Below are 11,360 nucleotides of genomic sequence, written 5' to 3'. Positions count from 1 at the left end.
GTTGCTGGGCAGTTGGGTTATGTATGCAAGCGGATGGTTCCTGAAAAAGAAATATTTTATTTGAACAAATATCAGCAAGTGAGGCTGTATATCAATGTCCTTCCCCTCTTCAAGAATCCGTCTGGATATCTGTTTTAAGTAACTTTGGATACATATCTAAAGCTTAAAACAACCCCACAGCTAAACTGAAACCTGGAAAGCCTGGACAAAACACTGATATAGTTTGTTTCCATTGCAGATTTCTATGGGAAAAAAGAATAAGGCAGTAAGGCTGCTCATCAGCCTGCTGCTTTATTCTGTCACCTCTTTTCATTATGACAAATTGTGATCAGAACAATGTAAAACCTAACATGAACTGAAACGTATGAGACGGAAAATAAACTTACTTGTGGTAAGTTAACCTGATGTGCGAACTCCTTTGCACTCTGCTGGTGCTTCTAAAATCTCGCCTTGTTACTGCAAGTGATCTGGCCTCTGCTGCCCCACCCCGAAGCTGGAAGTTGGTGTCCTCTATTAAATCTCAAATTTCTAAAACGTCTCAAATTTTCATCTTATGGCTTTTAGTTAATGGATATCTTTTATTATGTTTTCATTTTGTCTTTCATATTTTGGGATTGTTTTATTTTTTTATTCCTTGATTTAATGTGAAAAAGTTGGTAACTTTGTTTTAGAAACAAGCTATTCTTATTATTCTCATTATTCTTATTCTTAATGTTGTTGTTGTTGTTATTTTCAATAGCCCAATAGTTATGTTTAGTCAAATTAAGTTTGAGAAATTTCAAAATGAGTAATCTGCATAGACTCACCTTTTTCGTGCGTGTTCACTAACCGGTTGAATCTGACTGTGAGCATCAATATAAGTGCTAGACAATGAAGCAGGGTGTAATGGGAGGGTGCTGTGACAGTGGTCTTTGAGAGACCACTGGAAAATCTCAGTGGTTTGACAGTTTATCATTTTTCTCAAGTGGTGGGTTTTGAGAATAAGAGAGTGTCACACTAACTGAAAGACTATCACAAACAAAATGTGTTTTTTGTAGTTTTGTAGTTCAACTGTATGATGCTGAGATAAAACTATAGTGACCCACTTTGAGAAAATTGGGGTGTTTCAGCAGCAGTGTAACATAATTGTGATTGTCCTCCATGCAAATTTTTTTTCTCATAGTCCCACAGCTCGCCTCAAACCCAATCACACACTCTTGTGCACACACACATGGACACACACAACCACTCCAGACAATTGCAAAGCTTACAATTGCCAGTCTATTGCTACTGCATGAAGAGGCTCACTGTGCAACTCCCATGCTGGAAACCTTTGGCGCCACAGACAGCAGCCAAATGGTCAAGTTTATTAACGCTGAAACCACAATTGATGCATGTAAAAAGTACGATCACGCAAGCACGCTGCACTGTATTAACAGTAGTGTATATACAAACAAAATACAACCATGTCTGACTATTACAATACGTCTAAAATATTACTTATGTGTATATACTAAACAAAATTAATCTCATGCAATTAATTGAGAAGAAACCATTGAAATTACAGATAAGGTAATAAAGAACAATCGCAATCAAATAAAGCACTGATTCACATATTAAAGATAATTTTCTATAAGTACAAAGGATTATGTATGAAGCAATACTGCAACTAGGAGAGGAACTAACTGGAATATGAACTATGTGCAGGCATTCTAATCAATCATTGTGGTATTCTTCACCTCTGTCTTAAACTTTCTGTAGAATTGGGTGTCATTTCTTGTGAAATCTTAACCAGATGTGAGTCACAAACATGTGATGTGTCTTGTCCAGGGGGGTCTTGTTTGTCACAGTTCCACTGAGGTGTGGTTGTAGGCAACTACATGCCATGAGGTCACAGCAGCAGAGAGGGGTGAGAGGTGGAGGTGGTGTGATTCATCCAGACCCTCAACCTGCTGCCTTTAAGTGCTTCCAGGAAACTTCACACTCCCATTGCATCTATCGGTATTGTACAGAAAAATAATAAGTAAGTAATAATAGCAAAACTGCCCCTATGATGACAGCGTTTGGTTGTTTGAAATGAGTACACTGCACCACAGTTGTCATGTGCCTGGATAGTGACTCATTTATCAACCTGCAGCTTTCAGTGTGCAGAATATTATTCCAAAATGAATCACAAAAATTACAAGATCTCATTGTATATTTTTATTTCTTTGGTATAAACATAGACTTTGGAATCATTCTTGAATGGCTGACCTCAATTTGAATCTGTAATTATAAAATTTCTAAGGGAGGAAATGATGTTTTGTTGCTGTATTGACCATATTTGTTTAAAGTAGCAACACCATTAGAGCACAATATAACACAACAAGAACACATAACGATCATGTTCATTGTGTTTATCATGTGAACTCAGGTGGTAAAGGCAATGTTTCCGGCTGTGTGGAAGGCAACTGCAGCTCAGTCAGTGTCGGCATTCACACTGCCAAGTGCGGCCAAGCAGTCTAACTGATCCCAGTCAGCTAGAATAAGACCAGAAGTTAAAAAACTTCACTTTCAAAATAAGAGATGCTTAAATAAAAGCCAACATTTCTTTTGTTTCTTTCCTCTTTAGGTTCCACATTATGAAGCATGGAGAGTGTGCAAAGTGTGCTGTTGGTTTAGGGCCCCAGACTTTCCCCAAACACCCCAGTTCACAGTGTATCTGTTGGTTTAAAAAATAAAGAAGTCTAAAGTCTTAGCAATTTGGTAACTGCAAATTTGTTAGAAAACATGCATCAGCAATTAAGTCGGGTTCTGTAACCTCGGACTGTGGACCTGTCTTGTAGGCAGTCTTTGCTTTTATGGTTTGTATGCCTTTGCATGAGTTGCAGACAGAGATGGTCAAAGGTCAAGGTCACTGTGAACTCAAAAATTAATATGTTAATTAATACAAAATTTCACACTAATGTCCAATAAGTTATGACATTTTATATCCAAAAGGTCAAAAGTCAACTTCACTGTGATATAATAATGTTGTTTAACAACACTTTGTACTTCTTAATGCAATAAGATAGACAGGATATTGAAGGAAGATAGGATATTGTGAATGTATTTCACATTAGGTCGGGTACTGATTTGGTGACAATGATTTTGGGCGCCCACCTTGAAACTGCTGTGATGTATAGACCTTCAGCTCTGCTGGCTTGAGGAAGTGTGTGAGACATCTACGTTTTAGAATGTGTAGCTTTGCAGCAACATCCATATTTAACGCATTGTCTACATTCATGGCTACAACTTTGTGGTTTATCAGAATCTGCTTTATGGTGTAAACACATACAAGGAAAGAAATTTGACTGTGTTTTTTGTTTGATTTACAGCAGTGTTGTGAGTCAAGTCCAGTTTTCCATTGATCTGAACTCTAAGGTGCATGTATGAGTCCAATTCTTCACTTCCTCTCACTGGATGACAACCAGGACAGGGGGTGTCCTGTCCCTCAGCAGTCCATCACCAGCTCAGTAGCTCCACTGATTCACAGGAATCACACATGTCGAGATAACTTCCATTTCACCCAAAAATACACTGAATAATACATTATATGAAATTCCTTCAAAGTCTACATTACATATACAAGTGTAGGCAGACATGGATGTAAACTGCAACTTCGATGGAGGCGAAATTCTAGTAAATTCATATTCTGACATGATGGATATGTTTTAAATAAAGTTGTATTTAATCAAGTTATCACACAAAAAACTGACGCTGAGAAAGTTTGTATCACACTGAGTACATGCACAATGTATACAAGGTAAAAGGTGGAGAAAGGCAAATATTTGCCTTGTGGTTTCCCAGAGGACACCATCGTCTTGTGTATTCATGTTAACCATGTTTAGCTAAACTCAACTGAACAATGATAAATACTGCATACTGGCTTGCTTCATTTGGGACTGGGACAAAACACATCAAAGATATCAGTGGCACGTTCGTAGATTTTATTTTGAAAACATTGACCGGAAGCGTCATTTGAAATTTATGTACCTTGACGCTTGTGTAGCGGCAATGCAGGGGACTTAAGGCCGCCAAGGAAGATTCCGCATTTCAAGGAATACAGCTAGCCAGAAATAATGGTGGATGATAATTGGATAAAACCGATGTTAACGAAACTGAATACAAGCTTTACAGACCGGACCGTGAGTGTTTGGAGTCAGCCGGCTCAAATATCAGCTCCCTCACCCCCAGTCACAGGACAGCGGTAGCCGACTGCCCGGCTTGCTAGCCCGCAGTCCTTCCCAAAAATCTCCGCTCCACAATCACGGACCTCATCATTTTTTAAAACAGCGTTGCGAAAGCCAGCCAGCACCATACGGAACTAAGCCTGAGTACATGCCGCCCGTTTGCTTTCATGAAAGTTATGGTATGACCTGCTAGTCCTCTATTGCAAATCTGACCGCTAGGATCAAGCTAGCATCATCTGGAGTCGGATGGACACCCACAGCATCACCGCCCGGGACGCGTTACAGCCTGTGCTGCTGCACCGGAATGCTAACTAACGAGGAAGTGTCTTTAACATGACGAGGAACCAGGCTTTTAGGTGCTACACTGACATTTTTTAGATGCCAAATGTAAAGACCACCCCGAGCTTGCACCATGTACGTGGCTGGCCGTGTCTGTCTCCAGCCTTGCGGATGACACTCACGAAGGAAGCGGCGGTTCACAGCAAACAGCGGCGGCGCGGACACACGGTCGCCGGGTAGTGCTGAGAGACTTGACGCGAGCTTGCTAGCGCCAAGCTAGGAAGCTAACAGCACAATATATGTATTAAAAAAAGAAACAAATGCCAACACAAATGGTATCCCATAAGGTTTTAGTCGCAATAATCCTATTAAATGTGTACATAGGTGTACAGTCTGTTTTTTACTTGTTCGGCGGGGTCCTTTTAACGGTCTTGTTTGCTATGGCATTTTTAAATGGACCCAGGCTGCTGGACTGGGCGAACTCACCACCACATCTTCAGTTTAACAAGTACGTCCTAACGGGATACCGGCCAATCTCCTCAGTGCAGGACTGCATCAGGAGCCTGTTTTACCTGCACAATGAACTTGGAAACATATACACTCACGGTGAGTACAGAGATCAGCACGATCTGCCCAGTCAGCAGGTGAGCTTTCTGTAATCTGTGTAACTTTAAGCATCAACCCGCTCCAGTTCCTGGAGAATTTCTTCATGCAATGTGAAGAGAGTCAGCAAACACTAATAACTTATATTTATTTGTTGTGATAAATAAAATATCTGAAAGAAAGTAACAGTAGAGGTAATGCACTGTTCACTGAATGCACTGCATGCATTAAACAGCTGTAGTTTATGACTCATCTGCTAAGATTAACCTCCCCAACACTATATGATGTAGTACGAACAATTATTTCCATAACAGATGATTCACCCAATTTTATTTTAGCCGATTCGACTGTTTAATCTACAAAACATACAAAAAAACTATGTGGTGATGTCTGCAAATTCCTTTTTTTGTCCGACCATCAGTCCCAAACCTAAAAATATTCAGATTGTCAAGGCAGCATATGTGAAAAGGGCATTTTTTTCACTGTGTTTGCTGCAAAAATGAGTAAAGCTGTTAATAGAGGCTGTTTGTCTGCATGACTTTACTCTGTACTTTAACTTTTTTTTAAAGTAGAATTTTGTACTCAGAATTTTACTTAAATAAAAGATCTGAATACTTCCTCCACCACTGCTCGTGTGTTGGGTCACATTCGGCCACCTAAATGAACCTGGGGATGGGGAGTATAGAGAACCACTTTTAAACCGCCTTTTCTTTGAAATAGTGCACCGTGCATTTTATACTGTGTGAAGAGTGAATTTTCATTATCAATTCACTTTATTATAAATAGGCCTCAGGCCACATTTTACCAGCTGCCTATCTCAGCTAACAAGCTGACAGATTTTTAATGACATTACGGTTTGTCTGTACAACTGAATACACATAAAGGAAATTGCCAGGAGTGTTTTTTTCATCTGGTCCTAAATGTCATGGTTACACAACAATATGCCATTCATTTAATAGGTTAGTGCAAGCCCAAATTAATTGCAGTAATGTGTTAATCTGCAGCCAGAGGTGAGACTGATGTGTCAGCTTGTTAGCAATCTGCATGGTGTTGTTGTGTTCTCAGACCGACATGATTAGACTGCCAATAGCATGGCACACAGCAGCATGTGTGGTCTCCTCTGCAGCCTCCTCTTTCTGCCGTGAAAATTCATCCTGTAGTTGTAGAGTGCAGCACTTCGTCTGCGTGTTCACCGACTTCTGAGAATCTGACAGCTCCCTCATTCTGAAGGTCATCATTTCATGGCACTCCAGCTGCCAGCAGTCACAGAACAAACTGCAGCAGTGATCATCAGGGAAGTGGCCCTGGAAGTCTTTATTACGCTCCAGTGACGTCAGCTGAGCATGTGACCTTAAATGCACCCTTAACATCATTGCCTATATAAGGAAGTGACGCTTAATCCAATGAGCTTTTGTCCAGTTTTCCAAATTTAGAAGAAAAGATGCAGAGCTGTGCTTGCAACTCAGTTGGAACATTGTTTTCTTTTTTTTCATTGTGTTGTAACATTTCAGCCAAGTTTCATGCGCTGGTTTGTTTTGCATATGAACTCAAAACATCCTGCCCGCAGCTCAGCTCACAGACCATTCACCACGTTTATGCTGCGGGGCCTTCAGAGGAGGTCCTCTCCACCCTGAGTGGGGGCTGAGTACGGCCGGTCGGCTCAGAGCGAGTGGGGGGAGGAGCAGAGATAACTCACTTAAAATAGATGTGTTACTGTAGATGGCATTGCCTGTATCACCTGGCTGGGACGAATAGCCTGACATTGGGAAAGGCAGAGTGAGCAAAAAAAGGGGAAGGGAGTGCAATATGCATGCTGTGGAGTGATAAATGATCGTAACAACTGTATGTGGATCAAATTTCAAGGTCTGCATTTTGCTCACATAGCACATAACATAGTGAAAGCCTCTCCCTTTGCCCAAAAGAGACACTTAGATTGGAGCTACGTAGCCATTAGCAATATGGCCCTTTGCTGCATCAAAATACGAGCTTAGTGGGCACCTTGTCTTTCCCTCAAAGGTTAACTCTGCCAGTCATGTAGGTTTTCGCTCTGTTCCATATTATTCCTGCTGGTGTCTGCTCACACTCAGCATTGTAGGATGCCCTTCACGGCTATTCATTCTCATGCAGCTTGGAAAACAACGTCCACAGGCCCCAAAAGTCCTGAGCTAGATAATCCATCACAATAAACATGACACCTTAATTTGGTTTTGTCAAAATTTCTGTGTTATTTTATCGTACTTGAGCTGATGGTTTTCATACCAGCCTGCACAATACCTCAGGCTTTGTTCTCTGTCAAACACTGGACGCCGATAAGAAGAAACTTAAACTTACAAGTTTTACCATCAAAAGTCTGTAATTACACACAGAAGATGTTGAAAAGTGATTGTTCAAAAAGGAAACTAGACTTGACACTGAACAACAGAGGTATTCCTCATTTAAATGCATGTGTTTCAGGGTTGTTTGTGCTCTGAGGCATAATGGGAGCTTCAGCTTTAATTATAGCTAAGGTAAATGTTACCCTAACAATCTGTGCTGTCTCTGTTTCCCTTCCTCCCGCCAGGCATCCCTTTGGTTTGCTTCCTGGTGCTGCTGCCTCTCAACATTCCCTGGTCTCAGATCAGCGTCACGTGGTTGGGCGTGGTGCACTTCCTGGCTTGCCTGTCGCCCCAGCTGGGCTCCGTGCTCTATCACCTCTTCATGAACCACGAGGGAGGAGAGCCCGTCTACCACACCCTCCTCAAGCTCGACGTGTGTGGAATCTGCATGATCAACACACTGGGTAAACCTTCTTATACAAAGCTCAGCAGATTTCCTCACTGTTAATCATTTCGTGTTCATTGTCAGCTGCTCTGCTCTTATTGCTGCTCTGTGTACTTTATGGGTGGAATTTTTTTCTTTATTGATTGTCAATGATTTACCACGGAAGTGTTGTGCTTAGAGGTGTACCTGTATTGATTTGTCAGAACAAATTGGACTATTGAGTCAATGCAAGCAGTGATCCAAGTTCTAAAATGATTATTGATCAGTCTCTGCTGCCCATATTAGCCTATTCTAACAAACATGACAGATGCAATATTACAATTCAAATTGGTCATACTATATATATTATTCTGATGTTAATACAGTAATAATTTATATTCTGACATGAGACTCCATATATTACAATATCATCACACAACTTAAATACTGCATTAATATGACGCAGCTGTTCCTGCTAAGAAATTAGCAACACATAGCTCTGCCTGCTTGACCATCATATTCACATCGCTAATATTTAGTTCCTTAGAGACAATATCCCCACCCTTGGGGAGTCATATAATTGATACTGAGTCAAAAAACAGTGAACACTTTATTACACTTTTTTTGCGCGTGTGTTTTCAAGTGTGAATGCTGCTAACCACACTCAAGAGCAGTCCCCCACTAGGCTCAAACATTTTGACCCTTTCGCGTTGTGGTTTGCACCAGGTGTTGCATTGCTGCTGAGTTGTGCATCATCGCTCCATCTGTATGCTGACTGCCCTTTGTGTGTTTTCTTGTCTCAGGGGCGCTGCCCATTGTGTACAGCACGCTGCTGTGCTACCCGTTCATCCGCACTGTGGCCCTGTTAGTCTACATCCTGTTGTCCAGCCACGCCATCTACTGCGCGGTCACGGCCCGGAGTAGCGTCCGCCGACTGCGCTCCTTCGCCTGGCAGGCGCTGTTCCGCTTCTCCTTCTTCCTTCTGCGCTGGGTGGGCGTGGGCGGCGGCAGCCCCACCTCGCTACGCCACTTCCTCATGATGGACGCGCTGGCCGTGCTGGGCGGGGTCATCAACATCACACGCATCCCTGAGCGCTTCCGCCCGGGCCTCTTTGACTATTGGTGCAACAGCCACCAGATCATGCACGTACTGGTGGTAGGCTCCATCCTTTACCTGCACTGGGGTGTGCTGGACGACCTGCTGTGGATCAACAGCTACAACTGTCCCTCAGACTGACCCCCACTGGAGCCCTCAGCCCCTCACAAGGACAACTGGGATGTAATGCTAAAGGACCTTTGGGGGGAGGGGGGTGTCTGGAGGGGAAGAACTGATGCTGTGATGTGAGACGATATGGTGGTCAGTGCATGTTTCACCTCATGCGCTCAAACTCAGAATGTTCATATCTTCGTCCATCGTGGTACTCTTTGTGCAAATGCAGGCAAAAGTATCTCAAGTAACACGCACAAGCACTCTCTCTTGTTGCAAACATGGACAGACAGGTGTATACAGACACACACACACACACACACACACACACACACACACCAACACACAAACAATACACACACACACACACACACACACACACACACACACACAGCAAAATCAAACTAATTTCAACAATAGATTTAATGACTGAGTATTGAACACATAAAGTCTTAAGTAAAGGCTCTGGTCAAAGGGTTACTGCTGAGTTTAAAGCCTTTACTGGATACTAGAAGTTTTAATTAAGCATTAGTCGACGTGTTTGGTTAAGACAGTCTGTGGCTAAATGATATCACATGCTCAAGTCCTCTCAGATGTCACTGTTGCTACCTATGCAGCACATCCATATCTCAGCTCATGCACATTACATACACAACACACACTCAGACACCCTCACACCTATATTTTTATACTACATGTACATATTATAAGTGCTGCACAAAGCACTCAGAGTTTTCATTACGTCTAGCTGACTGAGTTTTACTGGACCGGTTGTTCTGTCCGTGTTTCCTTGTTTTCTGCCACTGCCTCTTTGTGTGTGCGTCTGAGTTGGTCTGGCTGTCGCAAGATGACGAGGAAACGCAGATGGGTGAGGGGGTTCATTCCTGAGTGTGCTAGCATGTTGGTAATGAGTTTACTTGTTTTAGGTGGCTTGGACCACACATTAGAATCAATTGTGCAGTGCTATGGGCTTTGTTTGCACCTGAGCTCAGTGCCAATGAAATTCAGGCATTGTTATTCAGGAAAGAACGTGCACATTTACAAACTGTGTTGTTCAGAGGCATTACTGTTTGTCAAATGTTTGCTTATGGGAGTCCATAAGCAAAGTTCTTGTTATTTATTCTTGAACATTTATGATGACCTCCCATTGAAAGGAAGATCATCGCCGCGATATCCTCATATGGAAGGTGAAGTTTTTTTTAACTTTTAACATGTAAACTTAGTGCTGTGTTAAGTTTAAAAATGTCCATGCACATTAGTTCTGCTCTCTAATGTTCAAATGACAGAGCAGACAGGTCAGATCAGACTATCTGATGATAATAACCTCCGATGGTGACATAAGTTTGACACTGAAAAGCCACCATATGCACGTTAGATCTTGAGGTACATGTGGCAGCGAGATGCACTGAAAGGTCAGAGGTTGGCGTTTAACAATTGCTAACTGTCATGGTAACTTTACACTACAGTGATCTGTGTTGACAAACAGCAGATTGTGTACTAACACTATATGTACAAAACACTAATGAAATATATATTTAATGATGCTATTTATTCAATTGTAGTTATCTGCTGTTACAGGTAAAATTGTGTTCCTGTCAGCAGCAGGTTACCTTGTTGCTATGCAGGATCGCTGGCTGACAGATCAAGTTGGAGGTCAGAGAAAATCTTTTGTTTTATTCAAACCATGCAAATCCAGAGGATTAGCTCCTCGTTTTCTCCCCACACACAATCCAGCGCTTTTTGATCCTTCAGTCACATAGTAATATTGTCAAACAACGATTGGCCTCTATGCATTGCAATCCGCATAACATTAACAATAATCAGCATGGAAAAAAACATTGTTTAGTAACTTTTAAAAGATGCAGCCCTGTTTTGAATATGTTATTTATGCTAATTTTTCTTGGGCTTGAATGAAAGTGGTTCTACTGTATTTTAATGTTTACTTGCACATTCACCCTAGATATTGTTGGATTATATGGGTCATTGTTGCCACAGAACGGGCACATTATTGCCACTTTATGCTTTGTAATTTAAATGCACTGCTGTTGTGCTGCAGCTGGATTTGTGTTCTGTGACAGAGCACAGCTTTGACGTGCAATTTTTTTGTTTTTATCTCCAATAGAGGTTAGACAGTCTGAGTCTTTTTAAAGTGGAGTAGTACTTTATTAAGCTGGCCTTGTCAAACAGGAATGAACCCCTATGCCCCCCTGTTATATATAAGTTACATCAGTTCTGTGTGAATGTTCATGATTGTTTTGCCACTGTGCTCCTCTGTGATATTTCAGTTACTACTCTTGAGTAGAAGTAGCTGTTGCTCTCTACCTTCATGCACAAGTCTAGTG

General features: G+C 41.7%; 1 protein-coding gene across 1 annotated transcript; it reads left to right on the top strand.

The window, feature by feature from the left end:
- Positions 1–4,675: 4,675 nt before the first annotated feature.
- Positions 4,676–9,375, top strand: paqr4a (progestin and adipoQ receptor family member IVa). The gene is made up of 3 exons (XM_070848505.1): positions 4,676–5,075; positions 7,633–7,851; positions 8,615–9,375. Exons 1-3 carry the CDS (start codon positions 4,790–4,792, stop codon positions 9,046–9,048), a joined length of 939 nt encoding a protein of 312 aa, XP_070704606.1. The 5' UTR covers positions 4,676–4,789; the 3' UTR covers positions 9,049–9,375.
- The last annotated feature ends 1,985 nt before the right edge of the window (positions 9,376–11,360 follow it).

Source organism: Pempheris klunzingeri, chromosome 17, assembly GCF_042242105.1.
Source record: "Pempheris klunzingeri isolate RE-2024b chromosome 17, fPemKlu1.hap1, whole genome shotgun sequence".
Taxonomy (NCBI): domain Eukaryota; kingdom Metazoa; phylum Chordata; class Actinopteri; order Acropomatiformes; family Pempheridae; genus Pempheris; species Pempheris klunzingeri.
The sequence above is the reverse complement of the archived record's forward strand: the minus strand, read 5'-3'. Positions and strand labels throughout refer to the sequence as shown.

Coding starts and splice junctions, on each gene's coding strand:
- paqr4a (XM_070848505.1), top strand. CDS start 4,790: ATGCCAACACAAATGGTATCCCATAAGGTTTTAGTCGCAATAATCCTA. Junction 5,076..7,632: donor TGGAAACATATACACTCACG/GTGAGTACAGAG, acceptor TCCTCCCGCCAG/GCATCCCTTTGGTTTGCTTC. Junction 7,852..8,614: donor CTGCATGATCAACACACTGG/GTAAACCTTCTT, acceptor TTCTTGTCTCAG/GGGCGCTGCCCATTGTGTAC.